This window comes from Psammomys obesus, unplaced genomic scaffold (genome assembly GCF_907164565.1).
Source record: "Psammomys obesus unplaced genomic scaffold, mPsaObe1.curated_primary_1811, whole genome shotgun sequence".
Lineage (NCBI taxonomy): Eukaryota > Metazoa > Chordata > Mammalia > Rodentia > Muridae > Psammomys > Psammomys obesus.
The window spans coordinates 758233-785607 of NW_026596443.1; the positions used below are offsets into that span (position 1 = coordinate 758233).

Below are 27375 nucleotides of genomic sequence, written 5' to 3' on the forward strand. Positions count from 1 at the left end.
TCTTCTGCCGGGGCAGTGGCGGAGGCTGGAGGCCCCGCCGAGTGCCGGCAGGGGCGTCGGGAAGGCGGATTCCGCTTTCCTCCAGCGCTAGGGGGCGGGAAGAGGGGGTCGGGCCAGCGGCGCAGCCAGCCGCGCAGACAGCGGGCTGAGCGATGGAGGCCGACGGGCTGCAGTGGGCCGGCGAGTCTGTTTCGGGCCCCGGGCCGGGAGGCGGCGGAATGATCCGCGAGCTGTGCCGGGGCTTCGGACGCTACCGCCGGTACCTGGAACGGCTGCGGCAGAACCTGCGGGAGACCCAGAAGTTCTTCCGCGACATTAAGTGCTCCCACAGCCACAGTTGTCCCTCCTCCCCCGCGGGCGGTGGCGCGGCCGAGCTTGGCCCTGCCGGCGACGTCGCCGAAGCCCCGCTGCCAGCGGGTAAGGACAGGCCCGAAGGAGAGAGGAAAATTGGAGGGTGGCACCCCTGTCAACAAAAACAACCCAGGAGGAGGCGGCTAGTGGGAGTGGGCCGCGGGGCCTGGGCCTCGGGGATCTAAGATGAAGGGGAAGATACCCTTGGGGAGAGGTGGCCAGGGCTCGGGACCTAGAGGCAGTATCCAAAAAGAGTAAAGAGAGTGGGAAAGTTGCTTTGAGTTGGAGGTTCTCAGTTTGGGGACCGAGTCCTTCCAGTTAGGCATTAGCTGTGTGTTGGTGGAGTCCTGGGCGCCTTTGGACTGCACTGGGATGTGTGCCGGCGCGCGGGGTTTGGGTGTGTAAAGTGCTTGCAATCCAATCAAGAATCATTCCTGTGAAGGTGTCCTCTAAATAGGATTCGGAGTTGCCAAAGAAAAAGGATATGTAATGGGTGCCAGCAGTTAATTGATGAGGGACGTTACCTCTGCTGATGGTGAATGAGTTAAGGATGGCTTATTTGTTATTGTTGGGGGTGGGGTGGGGCGGCTCTGATCCCTTGAAGAACTTGCCCTTCTTGATTTTTTTTTTTTTTTTTTCTGGGATGTGTCAGAGGTCCCAAATCATCTTAAATACTGCAAGATTTTGAGCCTCCTTGATTACTTTTAGACTGCAGTTGGTGGGGGGGAACTAAAGGGTTTAACTGCTGTGTCTCCTTAGGAAGTTGATGGAAGGGAGAAGCCACAGTAGTTCCATATAGATAGGCGTCCAGGGTTGGGGGGCTGGGTAACATAACATCAGATATGTCCTTGGTTTTAAAATAGTGATTCTCAAGTTGCAGTGGAGATTGAAATAACCCCAGGTGTATTAAAAATGCCATGTCCTCTGTCTCATGGATTCTCATTGTGTAACAGTGGTAAATGTGAAATAAGAGTCTAATTTGTCAGTCAAAGATGCTGGGATATGATACAGGTGTTTTATTAATACTTTCAGAAATATGATTTAGATGCTGGTGACAAATTTGGACTTAGGGTAAACTTATTAGTTGGACTCTATACTTAGGTGCATGTTTAATGTTTTAAATTTGTCTGAAACTCCAGAGGGGTGGAGTTAAAGATGAGATGTGCTGGTAAGTTTCGATAGGGCCTTCATTGATACTGTTTAATTGCCCAGGGTAACAATTTAAAAAGCCCTTATTTTGGGCCAGCAAGATGGCTCAGATGGTAAATGTACCTACCACCAAAACTGATGATGCCCTGAGTTGATCAGGAGAGAACCTACTCTTAAAAGTTGTCCTCTGACCTCCACACATTGGCCAACACACACACACTCTATTTTTAAAAGTTTATTTTATTTATTTATTTATTTATTTATTTATTTATTTGTTTGTTTATTTATTTAATTATTTTTGAGACGAGGTTTCTCTGTGTAGCGGTGGCTGGCCTGGAACTCACTCTGTAGACCAGGCTGGCCTTTAACACACAGAGATCCAGTTGGCCCTGCCTTCTGAGTGCTGCAGTTAAAGGTGTGTGTCATCATCGACAGGCAAAAGATCTGATTATACCTCAGGAGATAAAGAGCACTAGGGTGATATCCACCTTTTCTGAAGTTGTGTTTTTGACACATCCAGAGACTTGCTCTCTAGGGGTGAACTGGAGGAACTGACCTATGAGGCCATCAGAGAGCAGCTAGTGAGGTGGCCTGTACTTTTAGATGGCCCAGAGGATATGCCCTAAGAGTGCTTTGCAGCAACTTCTTCCATCAGAAGAAGCTGTACTTTAAAAGCCTTCTGTTTTCTGCTCTTACTTTAAAATGACTGTTTCAGAGTTACTCATTAAAAAAAAATTCAGAATATATTTAACATAGAACGATGGAGATTTTCAAAATTTCAAGCATCTTGGTTGGTTTTAGTTTTCTTTAACGGCAAACCTAAGACATAAAAACACCTTTGTATTTTGCTTAATTGGCTTTTCTGGTTGACTGCATCGTGATCTAATTTTTGCATATTTAAACTTTTTCACTCTTTGGAATGTGCCCATCTCTATAGAATCCCAGGAGGACACAGATGAGAGGATAGGGAACAATTTGATTTTGCTCCACACCATGCTTCCCAGTCATCAAGGAGGGTTTTAGGTTTGGGGGTGAGGCTGCACCAGAGTTTTAAGTATCTCTTCTTGTACCTAGTTGAAAGATGCTTTCATCCCAGTTATTTTGGTAAAGGTGTTAGAAAGTAGAGCCAGCTGTTAAAGGACAATTAGCTCTTTGTGGCTGGCTGGAGCTTTTTGACAAGGCCAAAGTCATTGGAGGCTGTCTCTACTTTCTTTTGTGAGTGTTGGTTTCTGATTAATAGGGACTCAGAATGTGAAGGGAAGGGGTGCTCAGTTCTTTTTTTTAATTTTTTATTAATTACATTTTATTCATTTTGTATCCTCCCATAAGTCCCTCCCTCCTCCCCTCCCGATCCCACCCTCCCTCCCCTTTCTGCATGCATGCCACTCCCCAAGTCCACTGATAGGGGAGGTTCTCCTCTTCTTTCTGATCTTAGTCTATCAGTTCTCATCAAAAGTGGCTGCATTGTCCTCTACTGTGGCCTGGTAAGGCTGCTCCCCCCTCAGGGGGAAGTGATCAACGAGCAGGACAATCAGATTATGTCAGAGGCAGTCCCTCTTCCCATTACTATGTAACCCACTTGGACACTGAACTGCCTGTGCAGGGTTCCAGGTCATCTCCACGAATAGTCCTTGGTTGGAGTATGATTTTCTGGGAAGTTCCCTGTGTTCAAATTAATCTTGTTCTGTTGCTCTCCTTGTGGAGTTCCTGTCCCCTCCAGCTCTTACTATTTCCTACTTCTTACATAAAATTCCATTCACTCTGCCCATCAGTTGGCCATCAGGCTCAGCATCTGCTAGGGTGCTCATATCTTAACCTGACAAGTCTTTCTCTGCTTAAAGCAGTGTGATGTTTGAGCAACTGAAGATCAGGGACTAACTATAATTTGAAGTCAGACTAAAAAGATGGCAACCACAATAAAGCAACTTATAATGTTACATCTCATATCATTTGTCATAATATAAAACATTTTTTAAAAATTTTACTTTCAACCACAGAGAACTGGGAAGAACTCCAAACTCCTCTCTTATTTTTTATAGTTTTATATTTACTCAAGTCAATGTATAAATGTAGATGGAAGGCCAGGCTGGGTGTCATGTGCCTGTAATTCCAGCCCTGGAGGCAGTTAGAAAGATCTGTTAAGTTCACAGCCAGCCTGAGCTCTATAGGGAGTTCCAGGCCAGCCAGGGTTACTTAGTTTGCTAAGGTTTTGACCCTGTTGCACACAGCTCTTCCCCCATCAAAAGAAAGAAAGGAAAAAGAAAGAGTAGATGGAATTAGGCATGGCAGCATATGCTAGCAACCCCAGTGCTCAGGAGGCTGAGACAGGATTGTGAGTTCCAGGTCAGTTTGGACTGTGTAGCGGTCGTGATGGCAGTGGTATAGATTAAGTAGAACTTTTTAAATGTATTTTTGAAAGTAGTTTTTGCTTGTACAAAGAAAACTGGACCATAAAAGAAGGTACACTAATTCAGTTCTCCTTTTGTTGTCCAAGTCATTTCATGTAGCCTTGGGGGAGAGTCCCCTCCATCTGTTGAGTTTTTTGTTTTGTTATTTTTCTTCTCCTGCCACATTTAGCAGGCGTTGAACCCTTTTAGGAGTGGCAGGGTAGAGTATTATAAAATAGAAGAAGGAAAAGTATTTGTCTTATTTTATGATCCAATGGAGGTCCTAACTATTGCAGATGGCTTAAACCTCTCCAATTTAAGTAGTTGGAATGACCCACATATGTCTGGTTGAAATGCTGTTGTTTGTGTTGCCTCCTTTTGGTCTTAACTGATCATAACGACATTGTGTCACAGCTTCCTCATCTGGAGATGGGAGTTGTCATCATCCTTACCTCTAGGATTGCTGGAGTTAATACTGCACAGGCTTAGAGCAGCCCTGGTAAGGTGCTAGTCAGCAGCAGCTGCCTTTTGCTTCAGATACAGTCTCGTTGTGTTAGTCTGGGCTGTCTTTAGCTCCTCTGTTCAAGTGATCCCTCTGCCTCTGCATCTCAATGGTAGGATTACAGGTACACAGCCGGCCCCACATTAGCTTTTATTAAATAGACATGTGAGTGCCTGGGATGTGCTAGTCAGCATGCTACATATGGGGGTTAAAAGGTCAAGTAAAGAAATTGGTCTTGTTTGGTAAGTGGATGTCTTCAGTCCTTCCACCTCTCTCCTTCTTCTCTCTGTCCTTTTCCTTTCAACAGAGTTTCAAAATGTAGCTCAGGCTGGCCCCAAACCTTTAACTCTGCTTCACCTCCCAGGTGTGGAGATTACAGGTGGTCAGCACTACTTTTGGCCTACACTTTTCTCTTAAGAAAAACTAATTATAATTGTCATTATTACAGAGCACCTATTTGTATATGTTGGGTGATGGACAAAAAGAAGTTGGAGGCCTGAACTTGGTCCTCTGCAGAGGTATAATCTCTTGTAAATTTATACATATGTAACACATAAAGCTGAAAGGAAAACAGGAAGGTATCATGCCTAGGTTATTGGCCTGCCTGCCTGTCTGTCTGTCTTGTCTGTCTATCTATCTATCTGTCTGTCTGTCTATTAATCTATTCAAGACATGGTCTCACTATGTAATTCTGGCTGTCCTGAAACTCTCTGTAGTCCAGGCTGGCCTCTTAACTCACAGAGATCCACATGCCTCTGCTTCCTGAGTGCTGGGATTTTATGGTGTGCACCATCATACCATCCTGATTTTGGCCTTTTAAAATGAATTCTCAGATTTTATAGCTAGTTGCTTCTTGTTATCTGATAAACATGTTTCTCAGCATTCTTTGGCCTCTTTTTGTCACTCTTTTGTATAAATGGGTTGCCAGAATTTTAGAAGCAAGGCACTAACACTGAAATGTTTATCACAGAATTTAGCCAGTGATGGTGCTGTGCCTGTGACCCCAGCACTCCAGGAGGCTGAGGCAGGAGGATCTCTGTGAGTTAAGAGGCCAGCCTGGACTACAGAGAGTTTCAGGACCCAGGTCTCCAGGCTTCAGGTCCAGTTATGCTTCTGTGTCTCCCTGTGCGTTTCTGACCTGGCTTGGAAATAGACAAACACTCCTCCCAGAGACTGTTACAAATGAGTCCTAATTTGGAACCATACTTTACTGCAGTGGGAGACTTTACCTCATTCATTGACAGTATAGCACGCCTTCCTCAGGCCTCTCATCCTTTCCTAATCTCTGAGGCTCAGAACTTTAGGGACCCTCTTTGCTGATCTGAAGCTTGGGAGGAAATGGCCTCTCTGAGCATAATACCTTTCTGCACCCTTTCCTTTTTAGTCTGTCTTTTACCTCCCTAATCTTTCTTGCCTGAGAAAACCTGTTTCCCATGGCACAGGGAAGCCTACTATTTCAAAGGTTATAAAATTATGGCTGCTCCTAAAAGGAAAAACATTATTGTCTTTAAGCTGTGGTGTACACTGCCTTTAAGTGTCACACTGCTTAAGGGTTTTCTTATCATTTACTGTGTTTTAGTTTTAAGTAATTCTGTTGTTTTTGAGGAATTGTGTCTCATTGTGTAGCCCAGACTGGATTCAGATTTGCTTGGTGCCTCTGCCTCTGCAACCTTAGTCCTGGGATTATAGGCAGAGTCCATGGGGCATGTCTATAATCTCAGCACTCACGAGGCAGGAGGATCACTACAAGTTAGAGGCCTGTCTGGGCTACATAGTGAGTTACAGGTCCACCTAGAATTCCAAGTTATTGGTACTTATTTCATTTTGGTTGGGTTGCTCTTCAGCCGTGGGTTTTGTTTGTTGAGGCAAAGTACTTACTATGTCTCAGCTTCCTGAGTGCTTAGATTATGGACTTGAAATGCCCAGATTTTTTTTTTTATTTTTAAAAATCTTCTAAGATTGTGCTGGATACACTATTTTAATTTTAGAAATCCATGAACCATATTTTAAAAATAATTTCATGTGTGAGTATACTGTACTTATGTCAACCCTTCTCTCTCCTTCCAATTCCGTTATGCTTTCCCCACACCCTCTTCTCAAATTCAAATATATTTCCTCCTTTTCTAGGCACTACACACTCACACACAAAACCTACCTGATCCAACTAGTGTTACATGTATGTTTATGGGTTTAGGGCTGACCACCTAGGCTTGGGCTACCTATCCAGTTTGTCTCTGAAGAAACTGATTTTTCCCTCAGCAGTGAGGCTGGGGTTTTGTGAACCTTTCCCCAGTTGATATGTTGACTGGTGTGGTCTTGTGGTCTTGTGTAGGTCTCATGCAGGCAGCCATATGGTTGAGCGTTCATAGGTTCGAATGACCATGCTGAGCATCTGTAAGTACTTTGTAAAGAAAATATGTATTTTGGTGCTGGAGAGATAGCTTAAAGCAGTGAAGAGCACTGGCTGCTCTTTCAGGTTTGATTTCTCACACCCACATGGTAGTGACTCACACTTTTCTGCAACTTCAGTTCCAAAAAATATGATGCTCTCTTCTGGTCTCCTCAAGTAGTGCACACATCTGGTAATGTACATAATACATACATGCATACATACAGGCAAATCATGCATATACAGAAATTAAAATTAAATAAGTGCTTTAAAAAGAAACCATGCATTTAGATTAAAATCCAGTGTGGTTATTAATTTTGTTTGTGAACTCGCTCTCTCCCATGTTCTGTTTCAGTAGACTAAGAGAACAATGACTCTTTCTGTGGTAAATGCACTTTATAAGCAGTCTTTTTAGGGCTGAGAATGTTGTTCAGCAATAAGAGCACTTGCTTAGAATGTGCAAGACCCCAGAATTGAGCCTTAGCACTGTAAAACAACAAAACTATCTTTTAAAAATAAAACTCAAAAATGTGTTATTGAGGTAAAGGATAATAGAAGTTTCACTCTATATTTACTGCTTAATTCCTACAGACCCTGGGTCTTGTTTCCCTTGTTTGCATGATAGCTATAATATGCTCATCTTCCTTTGCCGACTAGATTTTAAGTGCCTAAGGAGGGAGACTGTTTTTATGTCTGTGTCCCCAGTTGCAGTAGTACGTATGGAATTGTTTTGCATACAGTGGACAAAATACCTATTACATTATTTCCATTTCGGGTAGATGTTAGAATGATGTTATGAAATCAAGTGCAGTTTAATTTTCATTTGAGAAGAACATTTCCACACACTAAGAGATTTGGAGTTTTGTAGACTCATCTATATTTTACTACTTGGATCCTTTTAAAAAAAATGTGCTTTTGGTAGATGGTTAGTTAGGCTTGAGCACCCCCCACCCCCTCATTACAGGTTCAACTTTTATTGGACTTTTTATATGTTAGCAAAAGAGAATTACTAAAAAACCCCAACACTACCATGTCATTACTAGGCTCCTCAGTTTCTCTTCTTTTGCTTCTACTTTCTCAGCTGTGGCAGCAGTAATGGAGAGGGCAGGACTGCGTACCGATTCGGCACTAGCTGTTAGGACAGACCCACCAGTTCCTATTTTTCAGAGACTGTTTCCAGTGTTCCTTGTTGTTTGTTTGTTTCTGAAGTAGATTCTCATTCTGTTGCTTGCTTGGGTGGTCTTAAACTCCTAAGTGTGATCCTACTTCAGTCTCCTGAGTATCTGGGGCTATAGACATAAACCACTGTACCTGGCTGGGCTGAAGTTAGAGTTCGTGTCCTACCCAAAATAATTATTTTTATGTCCCAAAGAATGATTTTCCTGTAATACCAACTAGACTGGAGTGCCGACAATACATGAGAAGTTAGGTCCCTAATGTTCATGCACTCAGCATCTCTCTGTAATCTGTTTTCCCAGGGCCCTGGGATTAGTCATTCCAGATTGCACATAGGAAAGGAAGATTAGCATTTCATCAGGTACTTTAAAGAATCTTCTACGGGTTTGTTGACTGCTTAACCAGCGCCTGTCTTTGAGGGGATGGGGTAGGGCAAATAAGCCTGAAGATCTAAATGGGGCATGGTGGCACACAGCTTTGATCCCAGCACTCGGGAGGCAAGGCAGCTGGATCTCTGTGAGTTTGAAGCCGCCTTGGTCTACAGAGAGAGCTTTAGAACAGCCACAGCTGTTCAGAAAGACACTGTCTTAAAAACAAAACAAACAGAAGGCTGAAGACCTGGATTTAAGCCCCAGAATCCATATGGTGGAAGGAAAAATACCATTCCTCCTGTAAGTTGTCATTTTACCTCTACAGATGTGTGCATGATGCATAAATGTTCACACACACACATACACACACACACCTACTAAAAATATAGCACTGATAAAAAGAGTTGAGGGATGGTGGTTGGGTCAGTAGTAGTGAGAACTTACCTGATTGCAGGGCCCAGGATCCCATCTCCATCACTGCGAAAAGAAACAACACACTTTAAAAAGGAGTTGAGGTAACCTGCACACTTTGTGAGTAGTGATGAATGTCATGTTTGTGTGGTTCAAGGCAGAATGTATTAGCGATCTTCCCATCTATCTCTGCCTTTCTTAGAAGACTGTGAGGCTCCTGTGCAGCCACAAGAGTTGCAAGACCCAAGGTGAAGTTACCCTGCATGTGGGGAAAGAGCCTTTAGGACAGTGGGTTTTGTTTTCTCTGTGGTACAGGTCCCCTGTGGAGATGCTCAGTCTCAGGACAGGCCCTTCCTGGGTTTGAAGATTCAGTTCTTTGGTGGTCTTGGAACTTGAGCCCTGACAGAACATGTGTAGCTGTGGTTGTACTATTGCTTAGAGCTGTATAAATCAGGCTTCTGTATAAGTCCCCTGTGTATAATGTTCCTCACAGTCAGGGGAAGCCAACCACAGCATTGACATGCTATCCCCCCCATCTCAACTGCCAGTCTCATGCAGTATACTTTTGCCCTCTCATGAGTAATATGAATGGTTTGGGTGTATTCCTCAGCTCTGAGCCATGTGGCTGTGGGAATCTTTGGACCAGGCTTGCTTTGGATTGTGCTCCTGTTCCCTGGGGCACTGTTCCCTGGGCAGGAAAATGGAAGTAGGTAAGAATGGTTTTGCTTTTCACATGTCTAGTTAATTGATGTATCAGAATTGTTCAGAGGAAGAATGTCTTCGTTATGTATTCATAAAAGCCTTTGAGTTTTAAAATATATTTCTTTTTAAAAAGTGCCTTTTATCTCTTTACTTGAATAGACGTAAAGTATCTAAATTTAGGTTAATCAGATTAAGAGCTTTAATGTCTTATTTATGTCAGATTGATTCCACTTTGGTGGCTTTTATCCCTTCGAGTCCAGAGAGTAGGGAGAGAATTTCCCAAGACAAAGCTCATCCCTCTTCTCCTCTCTTTCTCTCATCTCTCTCCCTCTAGTCCTCTGTCTTTCTCTCCCTGCCCCCCAAATTTTGCAGACCAGATGCTGCAAGGTTTCAAAATTTGTTTCTATGAAACTTTCTGTTCAGATCAGAGAGACCATAGCTGAGCTGTTTCCAAGTTTTTGTTTTAGAACTATTCTGTAAAATATACTTTAGCTTTTAATGTTGTTGAAAGATCCCCGGAGGGTATCTTCCGTCTGAGAGACCCCCTCCCAAGGAACAACGAGGCCATTCGGATGCAAATAGCAAGAGGCTTTTATTTTGATACACGGGTACCTGGGGCAGCAGAGTCATTCGGAGGACCTGCTGCCCCCCCCCCCCCCCCCCGGGTGGAAAGCTGGGGTTTTTATAGGGTTTTAGAGCAGAAGCGCTGGTACAGAAGCTGGAGGCATGGTTACAGGGGGCTGATTGGTACGTTTACATGAGGGTGATTAACACAAACTGTTTTTAGTTCGACTGGGGCAGCCTGACCGCAGATATCCCAAGTGGGTGACACAGCTGGGGGTTTCTTAATAATTTTTCAGTTTCCCATCTAGCCTTCAGAGTTTTACAAAACAGTGGTGTCCCACAAAATGGCGTTAGCTATGTTTAACTTAAGGTGAGACAGGGGTCTTTCATTGTGAAGGTAGGTAAGTACCAGGAAGGATATGGAGAAAAATAGCCAATAGGAGAAAGGTTATTCTTAGTTTTTGACATAGTAGGCTTCTCTAGGGAAAACAGTTTCACTTTCTCTTGAAAGAACAACTGACCTTCTCTCTGGGGCTGATTCCATGGAGACACAGAAAATTCCTACTAGTCTAACCTGGAAAAGTGGTCTTACTAGTATAGACTAAAACTAAGTGTGGGAGGAAGGATGCCTGTACTCCTGAGGGAACTGTAAGGTTGAGCTTCTCTGCAAGCTTCTTTATTAATGAACTTATAAGTAGGTCTGAGTACTGCTGCCTTCTTATAGATCTTGATTCTAAATTTCATTCTGAACTACTTAGATTAGTGCACTGAAAACACTGTCTTCCCCAAGAGGGAGCTGTAAACCAAAGGAAGATCCAAGAGGGCAGGAGTGAAGATACTGACGAGGAAGGAACATTATTATTATTATTATTATTATTATTATTATTATTGTTGTTGTTGTTTTTGTTATTGTTATTGACAGGGTTTCTTTGTAAAAGCCCTGGCTGTCCTGGAACTCACTCTGTAGACCAGGCTGGTCTCAAACAGTGATCTGCTCACTTCTGCCTCCCTAGTAGATTAAAGGTGTGTGCCACCATGCCTGGCTAGACAACTTTATTAAGTTGTTTAAAAATATACCAAGTCCTGTTGTTACTGTATTTTTTTTTCCTGTAGGGTTAAATATGTCTCTTGCTGTCTTTATTTCCTTCGATTTAGGCCTGTGTTTTTACAGGATGTCTTTTGGGTCATTAAAAGAAAGTACTTTGAAATAATTTCAAAGGCACATAAACACTTTCAGAACCATGAAAAGAGCTTCCTAGAGTTTCCCAGTCATTAATGTTTCCCAGCTGATGGGTATATTATGTCTCATCTTTTTGGAGCCTTTTAAGAGCAAGATGCAGACAGGTTGTCTTTTCTCTGTACACTCCAGCGTACAGTTCACTCAAATAAGGACACGATTCCACATGCTATCATGCAGCTGTCCAAATCAGGAAGTTAGTGCGGATTCACTGCCATCCAGTCCTTAGCCTCATTTGAGCTCATTGGCTGTCCCAACACATGTCCCTGGCATTTCCTTTGAGCACACATTACTTTTAGTTGTCACCCTTCTTTAGACTCCCTTATTCAGGAGCAGTTTTCCTGCCCTTTCCCTGACATCTATGTCTTTGACAAGTTTAGAGAACAGGCCTTACATTGCATCTGGATCTGCATGTCATTTGTGATGACCAGGATTAGTTGTGAACCCTCATCAACATTTTTAGAAAACTGACCTGACACACTCTACCTCACAGAGCCTGTGCTACTGCTTTCATTCTGGAGACCCTAAGCTTGGTCACTAGTTAGGTGGATATCATCTAGGTATCTGTACTTTAACCTCACTATTTCTCCCTTGACTCTTGATTAATCTTTTGTAGGAACCTTTTCTTAGATTCCATTGATAGCCCACTCCTCAAAATCTTTCCTTTTTCTAGACAATTGGTTCTCAACCTGTGGTTGAGACCCCTTTGGCATTAAACGACCCATTCACAGGAGTCTCTTAAGACCATTGGAAAATAGATATTTGCATTACAATTCATAACAGTAGCGAAATTACAGTTAATAAGTAGAAACAAAGTAATTTTATGGTTGAAGGTCACCACCGGTCACAGCATTAGGTAGGTTGAGAGCCACTGCTCTAGACCTAACACCCACTGACATTTTCACTTGCTCAGTGGTAGTTTCCATAGCCATCATTCATTCTTTCTTCATCTGGTTCTGTTCTGTTTGATGAGGAGCTTTTCTTTCTTTATATCTGTGTGGAGTGAGGTTTGAGAATTTTTTGAGTGGCTCATAATTTTTAATATATTTTTTAAATTTTATGTACAAATTTTTCTGCTTAGTGAGTCCCCCTTCAAGCTGGTTCTAGTGTCCTTTTGGTGTGTCCTCAACTTTGAATGTTCCTAATGGTTAATGCGCTTTCTTAAAATTGGCAGAACCTAAGGCCTCTGTGAAGCATATGCTTGGCTTCCTTCAAGGACCTGCTTCCCTTTCTGCATCTGTAACATCCTAGCTGTCTGGTGTGTTTCTGTTCCCTGTGCACTATGATGGTGCCAGCACTTCCACTTGTCTTCATCTTTTCACATGGCTCCTGGTGGTACCAGCTGCTAGGGAGGCCTCCCTTTCCAGTCTAGGACAACCTGTATGATTTTTTAAAACATGGAGGTCTTCCTAGAGCTGTCACACAGAATAACTTTAGCCATTTTTTGGCATCTGGGCTTGCGCGTTTAGCTTGAGCATTGGCTGCCTGGATGCACTTTAGCTTTTCATCTCCAAACACCATCCCTTCCATCACAGTTCTTTGGCCTACTTAGTTCCAAAGCTTCTAAAACTCAGGCTATCCAAATGTGTTTCTGTAAGTCAGGTCTCCTGTATCATTCAGAGTCTTTTATGTTTAGTGGGTGCTCAGAGAGTTCTTTACAAATGATAAATATGTTTCTTGTCTAGAAACTTTTCTTTAAGCTCCTGGGAATTTCAGAGTTCAATACTTTGAAACTTGTAGCAGAAAGACTGTGTAGCACTTCTTTTTCAACTTAGGATGATCCTTTCCTCTACTCTTCGCACATGTAGCTAAAGTAAAATATCACTACTCATTTTGCAAATGTATGTTTGTATCATGGTTCCTTTCAGCAGTTATAGACTCTATTTCACTTGCTTTTAGACAGGACTTATGGTAGTTTGCCATAAAAGCACATACTATATATAAAAGTTAAGTTAAAAATGAGATACACAGACAAGAAAGAAAGAAAGAAAGATAGGTAGATAGATATATAGGTGGGTAGGTAGATAGGTAGGTAGGTAAGGTAGGTAGGTAGGTAGATAGATAGATAGATAGATAGATAGATAGATAGATAGATAGATAGATAGATAGATAGATAGAATGAATGGAGAAAAAAACCCTGAATGTGGTTGTAGTGGTATACACTTGAATCTCAGCAGTAGGAAGGTAGAGGCAGGATGATTGTAAGTTTGAGGCTGGCCTAAGCTACAGAACAAGACCCTGTCTCTAACAAACAGAAGGAAGGAATGTGCTTGGGCATCAGCTTAATTAAAAATTGAATGACTCTGATGTTCTTGTCAGTGACAGCTTCTCCATCTCAAGGGTCATATCCCAGTCTCCTGTAGCAATAGCAGTGATGGATTGAATTAGAGTTTCATGTACATGGAGCTTCTGAACTGTTGACCCCAAATCCAGGGAACATGATTGTGGTGCTCAGGTTTGGTGAAGAAGGGACAGCTGTGTAGAATGACACTAGTTGCAGTATGACCTAATAGAGTGGGGAGGCCCAGCATGGCCTGTCTATTCAGTTTCTTGGGTTTTTATATAGCTCTCTATACCTCTATATCCTCAGTATGCAGCAACACCGCTGAAATCAAGAGAAAAGAAATGAAGTATGGTGACTCACATCAGTAATCCCAGCACTTACAAGGTGAGGCAGGGAGATTGTCATGAGTTCAAGGCCACCTGGGTTACACTGATAGCCCATTGTTGTCCAGGACTCGATTTATAGACCAGGCTGGCCTCACCTGAGATCTGGAACTAATAGAGATCTGCCTGCCTTTGCCTCCCTAGTGCTGGTATTAAAGACATTTACCACATTCCTGGCTCTGAGAGCCTGTCTTAAAAAAAGGAAAAGGAGTGAATTTTCTAGCTTATATGGCTGACTTGGTATGGAGGATTTTCCAATTTCCATTTCCACCTCAGGGAAGAAAATACTGAGCTCTATGGCTTAATTTGGAGGAGGGTAGAAAACTGGCAGACAGAAGAACCAGGGAAGAGACTATTTAAAAGGCCTTTCGGTGTTTAACTCAAAAGTATCCAGCATGCCAAAGTGCCATATTTTTTGGCAGTCTATTTTCTGGGTCCCAGTAAATTGCAATAGTATAAAAAAGTGAAGACCAGAGTTACATTTATTCCAGATAGTACCGTAGGCTGCTGTTCCCTTGTCCTTTGTTCACATTATTGATTGGGTAGAAAACAAGCAAGAGGGGGTATGCATGGAGCCAAGCCTATTGGCCTTTCTGCATATACAATCCAGTGTATACCAACAGGGCACTAGTGACATGACATGCTACTTCTCTTTTTGGGAGTCTTAACTTTAAATCCAAACAGTATTACACCCTGGCCGATGGGAGGAACACTCAGAACTCCTTAGAAAAGCACCTACAGCTTCTTCAGAGAAGGGATTCAGAAAGTTTTAAAGCAGTTGTGTTTTTGAGGTGCATGAGTCAAAAGTAACTATTTGTTTATAAGCTTTACTCTCTGGCCAGGTGTGGTGGCACACACCTTTAATCCCATCACTCGGGATGCAGGTAGATTTCTGTGAGTTCAAGGCTAGCTTAATCAGTTCCAGGATACCCAGAGCTACATAGTTAGACCCTGTTTTGAAAAAAACACCCTTCCCACTTTCATTCATGTACATGCCATGTGTGCTGTGAGTGGCAGTGCCTGCAGAAGCCAAGAGAGCGCTGGACTTCTTGGAGCTAGAGCTGCCGGCATTGTCTGTTATGAGTTCTGTGATGTGAGGGACTCTGAGATAGACTGTGAGTTGTCTGACATGAGGGATGGGAACTGAACTGAAGAGTAGCAAGTGCTTTTAACCACTGAGCCATCTCTCCAGCCCTGTTTGTTTTCATACAGCTTCTAATTACAGCCCAAGTTGGCTCCTGACCTTACTGCCTCCATTCTCCTAGTGCTGGGATTACAGTGTGAGCCACCATGCCTGACAGGTCTTTTGTTTTCTCCCTGTGCTTTATTCCTCATGGTTGAGAGCACCATGCATAGGGGCTGTATCAGTTTAAATTGAAGTCCTACAATTAACAAATTTTGTATGTTTAGCCCTGGCTTGGATAATGGCATCTGGTGGGGGCATTTTGTCGTCTTGCTGCTGAGACCAAGGTATAGCTCTTCACAGCCTTTTTAGCTCCTGAGGCAAGTAGAGAAGCCTGGATTGCTTTTGATTTTTTTTAAAAATCATATTTCCTAATTTATAAATGAGGACAAAACTTTTCTGGTAGAATCAAGTACATTGAGATGAGACAAATAGAGATCAGAAAGGGAACAAAAATATTATTTAAAACAAATAAACACAACAGCTTACTCCTTTGTTTGCGTTTCTTCCTCCTGAACTTTTGTTAGAAGGAAGTTCAGTCAAGATAACTCTGTATTTAAGAACAACCACCGTGAGGAAAAGTCAGAGAGAAAATGCCTTGGTTTGCACTTAGGACAATTTGGTTTGAATTTTCCTGCAGTCAGAGTTGGCAGGGTTAATGTGCACCAGCTGAAAAGCCCGCTGCTCCCTTCTGGCAGCCCATATGCAGATACTGCTGTATTAATTACTAAAGAAAACTCGATTAACTCACAAGCCCTGTAACTGTCTGAGAGGCAGCTGCTGCAGCTCAGAAGCAGGTTGCCTTCATCCCTCCTATGTCAGGCACAGCTTTTAATTTCTTCTCTAAAGCATGCTAAGACTGCACTGTAGGTCCTTAGAGCCCCTGGCTAGTCTAGTTTCCTTTGATCTGTGTTTAACAGTAGTTCAGGAGGAGCTTTCATAATTAAATTCACACACAATTTAAAAATAAAAACAGCAAGGCGTGGTGACACATGCTTTTAGAAATCAGAAGCATGTGGATCTCTGAGTTCTAGGCTAGCCTTATCTAGCCAGGGCTACATAGAAAGACCCTGTCTCAGTATAGCAACAACAACCAGGCCAGTTAAAACTAGAATTTAAAACTGGAAAGAGTGTTAAAGGTAGTCTAACTCTCTCAGTTCATAGATGAGCAGTGTAAGGACCAGAAAGGGCCAGTAGCCCACCAGGATCAGAAAATCACCCCAGAGCTGTTCCCATTGCCAACTGCGCTCCTTGTCACAAAGGTACCCAGAGAAGGAAGATCACCCCATCTGCTTTCAGCTTCATTTCTTTCAAGCACTTATGCAAAGCTTACAGACATGTTAGAGATCAGTGAAAAAGCTAATGCTTCATGGAGAAGGAGAGGGCTTGGATAGTGTTTTGTTGAAAAACCAGAGTAGCAGTGCCCATGATGAAGGCCTTCCTAGCTCAGTAGGTTGCACATAGAGTCCTGGCAGAGTGCCTGGAAATAGGAAGCAGAACTGGGCTCAACCTCAGCTGCCTTGCCAGTACATGAGCATTGGCTGCTTTGACTGTAGCAGTTTGTGTCTGCAGACTATTTTTGTGGAGAGATGAAGCACGTGAAGGTGATGATTTGGGTCAGATGAATAATGAGGTGTGTCTCTGTGGTTTTGGCTGATGCAGCATGCTTTATTGGCTTTCCTGTTGCTGATAGTTAGTGTCAGAAGGTGTCCTGAAAGAAGCTTAGGTTGGTTTTGTTACCCACTCTCCTAGAGGAAGCAGCAGCGATAGAACTCACTTAAGACTGTTGAGTTGTTTTACTTATAAAACAGAATGTCTAAGTGCAAACAGACACTTAGTCACTTAAGTGAGAATCTGGGAAGGACTAGGAAAAGAGGAAGACGGGTACATGTAATGAGGGTGAAGGCAGGGTAGCTGACGTACTTTTTGCAAATTCTGCAGTTCTGTTTTCTTCACAGCTACTCACTATGTAAAGATGGAGCATTATAGAAATGATGGTTTGCTTGAAACTTTATCACGATGCTGTACTTTGCAAATGTAGTAAAGCAGTTCTGTAGACAACTCTTCGCAACCAATGAATTCTTACACAGAACAAATAACTGTAGAACTTTCAAATGCTGTCAGTCATTGTGTTGGGTGCTGAGGATGCAGAGAAATAGGGAGGCTTTTCATGCTTTGATTCTTAGAAACAGTAATAGAAGAACCTCTGCACCGTATGGTATATATTATGGTATATAGGGGACAAAGGTATGTGGGACTCAGGACTTGCCTATTGTTCTTTGCTAAGTAATTACACAGACAACTGCTCTAGAGTGTAGGCCAGAGATTAGACCTGTAAGTAGCCTGTTTACTCTGTACTCATTAAATACCTTGCTCAGAAACAGGCACTCAGGAAGTGCTCTCTACATTTTCAGAGGAGCCCATCTCTTTTCCAGGAGAGTAGATTTCCTGTTATAATGTTGCTGATATATGTGGTGAGGCCAGGGTGCTGTACTCATAGATAGACACGAAACAGAGAACCATAATAAATACAGACAGGGATCTAGGGAGGAGAGACCTCTTGAACCTTTCTGGTGATGTCACTTGTGGGATATAAGAGAGCATGAGGCAGGTACATTCTGAAGTAGAACAACCTTTTCATGGCGTCAGGCCTCTTGCTTCAGGAACAAAGCAGCCTACAATGGTTTGAGATAAATTGTTAGGTGACCAAGGCAAATAGTATCTCAGTGTAACTACCTTAAGCTTCAATTATGACATGTGTGTTTGGCTCAAAGATTGGCTTTCTGAATCTTAGATGTTGGGAGATCCCGTTACTGAAGCAATTTGAGAGTAGTAGGTTCTTCCTTGAGCATTTCTAGGAACCAATTCCATATTCTTTCCCAGACAGGGTTTCAAGATGTTTGATTTTTATAATAGTACTGAAATCTGTTTGCAGAAGTGAGCCCTTTAGATTACGGTGTTATCTTCATAGGAGATTATTTTTGAGATCACATCTCTTAGAGTTGTCTAGATTTTATCCTGCTGGGCAGTTTTGTCCCTTTGTCTTACTTTTGATCTTGCCAGCCATCAGTAAAAAGAGAATGACTTGATTAAGGAGTATAGATCTCAATTAAGCATCCAGTGTCTTGAGAAAACTTGGCAGATGGGGTGCTATGGTCAGCTATCAGGATGATGAACTAGAGAACACGTTAGAATTCATGCCATCTGGGAGGGGTTTTCAGTGTCCAACCCCTTGTGTGTATTAGCATTTAGGAATAAAATAAGTTTAAATGAAGAGCATAAGCTAAACCTGTGTAGGGCAGGGATTTTAAAGGGCTGCATATCCAAATATTCTGCCTTCTATCAGAAGGAAGGTTGTTTTTCTTTAAGTTAAATTTATTTATTTTTATTTTATATGCATTGGTGTTTTGCCTGCATATTTATCAGTGTAGGGTATCAGATCCCCTGGAAATGGAGTTACAGACAATTGTGAGCTGCCATGTGGGTGCTGGGAATTGAACCCAGGTCCTCTGGAAAAGCAGTCAGTGAGTGCTCTTAACCACTGAGACATCACTCCAGCCCTTCCATGTCACCCTATCTCCCACCCCCACCCAGAAGGAAGGTTTTGATTTTGATATATTTAGAAAATAGTTTCTACTTAGACTCAGACCCTAGTTATTGCCAATTAGTGATCTTGCATTTGTGATGGAATCCTTGAAAATTCCTTAAGATGTCCCTCCACTGTATGAAAGAAGAGGGACTGTCAGATCACTGTCACCTTGTTTTCCATGATGAGCTGGCCAGGTGACTCTGACATTTGAAGAATGTTTTCTAAGTAGTGCATTTTCTCAATACCTCCTTTAACCAAAAGTTTCCTGGGAGCTTTCCCTCTAGGACTCTGCCATTCTAGTTGGGTTTCTGTGTGAGCCTCTCTCTACTCCCCTCACTCTGTATCTACTTCTTTTCCTCTACTCTTCCCAACCAGGCCAGCTGAGCTGCATTTCCTTCCCACCTAAGGAAGAGAAGTATCTCCAGCAGACTGTGGATTGCCTTCCCTGTATATTGATCCTCGGCCAGGACTGTAATGCCAAGTGCCAGCTGTTGAACCTGCTGTTGGGGGTGCGGGTGCTTCCCACCCTCAAGCTGGACAATGACAAGAGCTGTAAGCTTCGGCGCCTCCGCTTCACCTATGGGACTCAGACTCGGGTCAGCCTGGCACTCCCCGGTCAGTATGAATTAGTACACACGCTGGCGGCACACCAGGACAACTGGGAGACCATCCCTGAGGAGGACTTGGAGGTTCACGAAGACAGTGAGGACGCTGCTCATGTGTTAGCTGAACTTGAGGTGACAATGTGTCACGCTCTCCTACAGGTACCACCCTCATACATGCCTGCACCAGTTTCTTTTCTGACTTTTTAGGAAAAGTAGTCTGCTGATGGATTCTGGGCTGTGAAAGGAACATAGGCTGAGAGGACTGTAATCCAGGAAGCTGTGTGAGCACAAGGGGTAGCAGTTTCATGCCTGCCTCTGCTGGGCCCTGGGGAACATCTGTTTCCACCAGATGGAAAAGGATATGTGGTCGTTGCATCTTGACAAGATCTTGCAGAGTAGTTATCAAAGTTAGAAGGCCCTTTTCATTTTAGTAAGAAGAGATGGCTAGAGACAGGTCAGTAAGGGACAGTAAGATGATGAATAATTAATATTCTTAACAGAACGGAGACAATGTGAAAATTTTTACTGCTTTCTCCTCAGTGCTAGCTGTTAATTTACTGAATGGGGCAGCTTATTTCCCTGACCTTATAAAGAACACAGGTCTGATTCAATATAAGGGAACAAAGCAGCCCTTTCATTTGAAGAATACCTTGGCTTTTTCATGTAAATTCCCAAAGAAAGCATGTGCTATGTCATCTCCTATGCTATCATAGTGCCTCTCCAACCTATCTCAAACAAGAAGGCCTCCTCTCTTTTTCTGACCTTCCTTTGCTGCTAGAAAGCTAGGACTCTGTCATGGCTAGAATGAAATGGGAGTTGGTGAAGGATGTGATGGTTGGGTGAAAGTGGGTAGGATTAAAAGAGCATGATAATGCTCAGAATTCAGGGTTCATCACTTTGGTGTCTGTGCTGCATGGGACGGGCTAGTTTGGCTGGCCACCTTGGGAGAGTGCTTCTTTGTTAGTACCTCTCCATCTATCTCTCTTCTGAGATACTTGGTCTCTGTCAGTGAATGAATCCCTTGGTAGGCAGTCTTCTCACTTCTGCATGTTTCTTTTATCTTGATGTGCTGGAGAGAAGTATGTATTGATCCCTATTTTCTCTCAGCCTCCATTTTAGTGGTGGGCTGTTTTCAGGCACTCTACTGCTGAGCTACCCACCAGCATTTTTTGATTACATTTCTGGGGTTTTCCTTGGCTTTGTTGATTGATTGTGGTGTGTGTGTGTAAGCCAGAGCAGTGTATGTTGGTGCCTTCCTCGATCATTCTCCATCTTATTATTTTTTAAAGATCTATTTTTATTTTATGTGTATTGGTATTTTGCCTGCATGTATATCTGTGCACATGTTCTGTGCCTGCAGAGGCTAGAAAAGAGCATTGGATCCCATGAAAGTAGAGTTACATAGGATTGTTAGCTGCTATGTGGTGTTGGGACTTGAACCTGGGTCCATTGGAAGAGCAACCAATGTACTTGCTTGCTCTGCCATCTTTCCAGTCCTTTCTCCTTATTTTTAAAGACAGGGTCTTCCACTGAATGTGAAGGTTACTGTTCTAGTGAGGCTAGCAGCCAGCAAACTCCTGGGATCTACCTGTCTCTGCCTCCCAACACTGGGGTTACAAGCCCTCCCCACTTTGCCTGGCTTTATAGGAATACTATGTATTTGAACTCAGGTCTTGTGGCTTTCACATGAAGGGAAAGCTCTTACCCACTGAGCTGCCTCCACAGCTCCTTGCATTTAGCTTATATTAATTTACTTTCCTTCCATGAATTGATTAACAAAGTCAGTATAAGGAAAGTGCAAGTTGTTCCCTTAGTGTATATGTGAGCACATATCTTACTACCGAGAGCTCCCATGGCTTGCTGCTAATAGATGATAAGTGTGCACACGCGCACACGCGCGCGCGCGCACACACACACACATACACACCACACCACCCCCTTCCATCATAATTGAAAACAGTACTGGGATTATAGTACCAGAGCAGCCTTTTCTTGGCTGAAATTCTCTAGTTTTTCATGGTCTTTCCTGTGGCAATGAGGCTTCCCTTAAGCAATTTCTCCAGATTTTTTTTCTTCTCCACAGGTTTTGATGTGGAGCTGGGAGCAGACTCCAGGGATTCTAAGTTTAGCTTCCTATGATGCAGAGCCTGCTGGAGGCTTTGTGGCCACTGTGGATTTGGCTACCCTTTTTCACCATAGGCTTTCATCTTTTGAATAATCAGAGATTATTCTCAGAGCAGGGCACAGCTACCTGAGGAGTGTTCATGCCCATGAAAAAAGTTTTGTTCAGCTCCAGTTATATTTAGGATCAATGAGTTCATGCTTTGATTTGGAGAGGAGGTGACAAAGAAAGGAAACATTTAACTAAAGGAAACCAAAATTAAATTAGGGGAAATGCATGTCCCTTTGAGCTGTCAAACTATCAAAGCAGAATTTCCCCTGCCCTCTTATACAATGGTCATTCTTCTAATATATTAAAATTCCTCATAACCTTACCATTTTCAGCATATTCCATAATAGACCAACTTATATCATCTCACACTGCACAGTATTTCCAACTTGTTAGTTCTGGATCCCCTGAGAGTCCTGGTTTATATTTCAATAAGAGGAACTTTGTTAAGCCATTAGCATTTGAGACCTTACATAGTGTTCAAATATGGCATTTTTCCTAGTTGGCAGCACATTTCATAATTCCTCATACAAAGTATTTTATATGCAAAAGTACTTTCCCTTCCCTACCCCCACCCACTTTCTAGCATCTGTATATACCCAAGTCTAATGGAACAACTGTCTGCCTTACACTTTCACAATCTGGTGGTAGTGGTGTGTGTGTGTGTGTGTGTGTGTGTGTGTGTGTTTCTCTTTTGTAAAGATTGAATTTGCTCAACCTGAAAAGATTTCTGCAGCCTCAGCAGTACTTCCTTTACTGAGGTGGCTGTTACATAATTTCAGTTGCTCTGAAGTTATTCTTCCTCTTCCTTTTTCTTCTTCCCTCTTTTTGTCCTCCTCTCCTCTTCCATCATCATCACCATCATCAGGTCTTGTTATTTATTTTGTATAAGCTGGCCTGGAACTTAAAATTCTCCTGTCTCAGCCTCCCCCATATTGGGATTCTACATATGAGATACCACAGCCACTGTGTTGTTCTGCCCTCATCAGCAGTTTATTCCACCATGTCCTTCCTGGCCATTTGAGAAATCTACTTGTCACCTGGCAACTAGCCTGCCAACAGCTGGCATGGTTGGTCGCTCATCATGATGTCTGGTAGGGCATTTGAGGGGACCCAGGAAGACTACTTCTTCCAAACAAGGTCTTATTATTAACTTGTAATTAACTAGTTACAGTGACAAAATTTTCTCTTTATAACCCTATTAGTCATTAGTGGGAATAACCTGTTTTTAATACATATACTAATTTTTATTATATTTTAGCAGTTAATGCCTTCAGAATCCAGTCACCATAAAGCATCGTAAGAGAACAAAAAATTATATGAAAATGTAACCCTGAAATTTCCTAAGATTGTTTCTCGGAGACTAGCTTCTCTCAGGTTCTAGCTAGTTATTGGCATTTGTTCAGGTACCTAATAAAACAAACATTGTATATTACCTGTCTTAGTTAGGGTTTATATTGCTGTGATGAAACACCATGACCAAAAAGCAAGTTGGGGAGGAAAAGGTTTATTTGTCTTATACTTCATCATCGAAGGAAGTCAGGGCAGGAACTTGGAGGCAGGAGCTGACAGACTGGCCATGAAGAGTGCTTCTTACTGACTTGCTTCTCAAGGCTCTTGCAGCCAGCTTTCTTATAGAACTCAGGACCACTAACCCAGGGATGGCCCCACTCACAGTGGGCTGGGCCCTCCCACATTGACCACTAATTGAGAAGATACCCTGCAGCTGAATCTCATGAAGGCATTTCCCCAGCTGAAGCTCCTTCCTTTCAGATGACTCTAGCTTGTGTGAAGCTGACATGAGACTAGCCAGCACAGTGCCTTTAGTTAGATGCTACATTGTCTGTAGACTAGATGAAATGGTAAGAGTTGGTAGGTAAGAAGTAGAAAAGAAGACAGTGCATGGAATTAGGTCCAGATGGCTATTCTAAGAGAAAAGAAATAAGGGTGGTTAGACCATCCAAAGCAGAGATGTAAAGTGTGATATTTTAGAGAGGTAATTGAAGTAAAGAAAGAATTATTTTATGGAGCAAGAAAGGAGAAACTGAAATGATTTGTCAGATAGGATATAGGAAGTTCAGACCAACACTAAATCACAAATACCTTGGAGACAGTAAGCTTGTGTTCTTTGCCTAACAATCTTACTCTTCCCCCAGTACACACCACATATATAGTGAAATGCATCCATCCTGCTTACACCATATGCCAAGAGAATCAGGAACACCTATCACAGGTTAATGCACATATTAAGTAGACAGTGGTTTAAAGGTGAATGTTTTCTTTGGTACTAGGGATTGAACTCAATGCCTTATACATGCCAAATATGAATTGTATCACTAAATCTCTAGCCAAGAATTTTGGTTTTTAAAATTCTTATCTAGGGGCTAGGAATGCAAAATTGATTAGTAGGTGTCCTAGCAATTTTTATGTCAATTTGACACAAGTTAGAGTCATCAGAGGAGAGAGAGTCTCAATTGAGAAAATGCCTCAGTAAGACTGGGCTCTAGGCAAGCCTGTTCAGCATTTTCTTAATTAACAATTAATGGGGGAGGACTCAGCCCATTGTGGATGGTGCCATCCCTGGGCTGGTGGTCTTGGGCTCTGTAAGAAAACAGGCAGAGCAAGCCTCGTGGAGCAAGCAGGTAGGCAGCACTTGTCCTCTGCATCAGCTCCTGCTTCCAGGTTCCTGCCTGTTTTGAGGTCTCATCCTGTCTTCCTTCAGTGATGAAGCGTGATGTTGGTTGAAGTGCAAGCCAAATAAGCCCTTTCCTCCCCAACTTGCTTTTGGTTATGATGTCTTATACAGCAATAGTAATACTAAGACAGTAGAGTACTTGTCTAGTATGCACAAAGCCATGGGTTCCACCCTAACAGCATAAATAAGGCATAGTGATACTACCTGTAATTTTAGTACTCAGGAGGTAGAGGCAGGAGGATCAGAAGTTCAGGGCTGTCTTTGGCTACATAGAGAGTTTGGGGCCACGTGGGATATATGAAATTCTGCCTCAAGAAAATAAGCCTGGGATGGGTGTGGTGGCACACTCATTTAATCCCAGCATTTGGGAGGCACAGGTAGGTGGACCTCTGTGTGTTTGAAGCCAGTCTGGTCTACATATGAGTTTATGGCTATGTAGAGAGACTCTGTCTCAAAAAAAAATTATAAAGTTTTATTTATACCATAATGGCCTTGATAGCTCTTAAAAAAACACTTCAGTATTCATTTGCCTTTGGCCTTCCAAGTTAGCTTTTGGGGGTTATCTGACAGTTTAAAGTCTTAATCTCCCCCTTTCATCATCTCCTTTTGCTCCCATCATATCCTGCACTGTAACGTCTTTTTTTTTTTTTCTTTTCTTTTTCCTTTCAAAAACCTCGATTATGTCTCCCTCTGAGGAACATGAGGAACAGCTAGTGTGGGGAGGGAGCCTTTCTTTCTTCAGCCTCAAGAGACAGAAAGAATTGTCTGTAGGCAGGAACTTGATTGTTAAGCCTCTTGAAAATATTTTCTCTGTGATTCTTTTGTGTTAACGGCAGCCATTCTTGAAGCATGCTATCTTGTTTCATAATGGAGTTTTTCCTTTGCAGCTAGTGTACTGTTTAAGCATAGAGTGAGATCTGTGCTTGGTATATCATGTTTTCATTAACTTTCAGAACTTCCCTGGCATCAGATCAGACCATTCCTGATACATAATGAGTTGTGGGTAACTGATTAAACACAGCCTTTGTGGCTAGATGGGTGGGGACCTGTGTAGCCGCTTAGCTCTGTGACTGTGTTAGAAGGGCCTAGTAATCTCTATCTTTTGGCATTGATGTGATGCTAAAATGAGACAAAATGTATAAAAAACCCAGCAATGTTTGGCACATAATAAGCCAGCTCCTTCCTCCATCTGGATGAATAAATCAGCAGACTTTTTGTTTGTTTGTTTGTTTGTTTTCTCTTTTTGGGACAGGGTTTCTCTGTGTTGTCCTTACTGTCCTGTAACTTACTCTGTTACTTGGCCCCAGACTCAGAGATCTGCCTGCCTCTGCCTCCCAAATGCTAGGATTAAAGGGGTGTGCCACTATGCCTGGCTCCTGGCTCAAATTGGTGTTCTTTAGAAAAGTTCCTTGGGATAGAGAGGTGGCTCAGTGGCTTAGAGTGCATACTGTTCTTGCAGAGAGGACTTGAAATCAGTCCCTAGCACCTTCAAGTTGGGCAGCTCACAACTGCCTGTAAATCCGGCTCCAGGGGATCTGACACCCTCTTCTGGTCTTTGCAGGCACTGCTCTTACATGTACCTACTCAAGCAAGTACACACACACACACACACACACACACACACACACACACGCACACGCACACACTTACTTTTTTCTTTTGGAAAGAACAGTTTGTATTTTCTCAGTCATTTGTCTCTTCCCTGATAATCAGACAAATATAGACTTCTGTTTTTTTCAAACTGGAGTCTTTGTGCTAGCTAATTTCTAGCCAACCTTACTAGAGATAACATTCTTCATAATTCATTATGACTTACTTTTATAATGAAATGGAAAGAGAAGTTGTTTATGAACGTAAATAGTACAGAAGTGTATAAAAGTTTAAGTCATATCTTCTCTCTTTTTCATATGTTTTCTTTTTGTCTGTGAGCCTTGTAAGAGTTAGAATAAAGCTTCAGATTCTTATTGAGATAAACTTCTATCCATTCTCTGTGCTTCTGGGACAAAGCTCTGGGGTGGCCTCACGTAAAACTGTTTCTTAGGAGGCATCTTATGGCCTAGCAACCCATTTACTTGAAGCTCCCCTTTAGAGAGTATTTGTACCAACCAGAGTCAATATTTTCTTTAATATGTAACTAGCATTCAAAAGTGAAGGACAAGCTGTGTGAGGTGGCACACGACTGTTATCCCAGCACTCAGGGAAGCAGAGCCAGGCAGATCTCTGTGAGTTCAAGGCCAGCCTGGTCTACAAAGCTGGTCCAGGACATCCAATGCTACACAGAGAAACAAACAAATAAACAACAAAAAAGTGAAGGGAAGGTGGAATGGCTCAGTGGGTAAAACTACTGGTTGAGCGAGCCTGAAGACCTGAGTTTGCTCCCCAGAACTCAGGGCAGAAGGAGAGAACCAATTTCCTCAAGTGACCTCTATACCTCTACATGTGCACATGGCTACCTGCATTCTTTCATACATACATCATATGAACCACAGTAAAAAATAAAGCTAAGGTTTAAGAAAGTGTAAGTGTTCAGAGTCAACCTGTAAAACAACAAAAAACAAACAAACAAAAAAACCTTTTCAAGTGCCCATGAGAGGCGACAGAGAAAAACTGGAGGTAAAGATGCATAGGGTGCTCTTAGCAACAGAGAGACCTGGAAGATCTGTTCTGTGGAGGAAAGCAGACAGGTGGACCTCTCTCACCCTTCCCGAAGCCTCTGACTAAAGTGTTTTGACTTAAAAAAAATCAGTAGGGGCAGAGGCTCCACTCTGTAAGTGGCTCTTCGAGAGTGGGACTATTCCTAGATTAGTGTATGCTGCTTTCCATGTGGTTTCATGAACCTGAAGCTTTGGATGTGGAGAAAGCCAAGACTCTGCCACTTCCCAACGTCAGCCTGAATATACAGCTGTTTGCTGTTTGAGTCACAGTTAAAATAATCACCTGTCTTAGTCAGGGTTTCGGCTGCTGTGGTAAACACCATGACCAAAAACAACTTGGGGCGGAAAGGGTTTATTTCAGTTTGCAATTCTCAGGTCCCACTACATCACTGAAGGAATGCAGGGCAGGAACCTGGAGGGAGGAGCTGAAGCTGAGGCCATGGAGAAGTGCTGCTTACTGGCTTGTTCCTCCTGATTTTCTCAGGCTGCTTAATTATAGCACCCAGGCCCTGCTCAGCAGTGGCACCAGCCAGAGTGGGTAGGTGAACCTCCTTACATCAGTCACTAATTACG

General features: G+C 42.7%; 1 protein-coding gene across 2 annotated transcripts in view; it reads left to right on the forward strand.

Moving 5' to 3' along the window:
• Dstyk (dual serine/threonine and tyrosine protein kinase) overlaps nt 1-27375 on the forward strand; it is a 52604-nt gene continuing 25229 nt past the window's right edge. For both annotated transcript variants that reach the window (XM_055598129.1, XM_055598130.1), the window contains exons 1-2: nt 1-417; nt 19054-19442. In XM_055598129.1, the coding sequence (XP_055454104.1) occupies nt 153-417; nt 19054-19442 (654 nt within the window). In that variant the 5' untranslated portion in view covers nt 1-152. The remainder of the gene's footprint in view (nt 418-19053; nt 19443-27375) is intronic.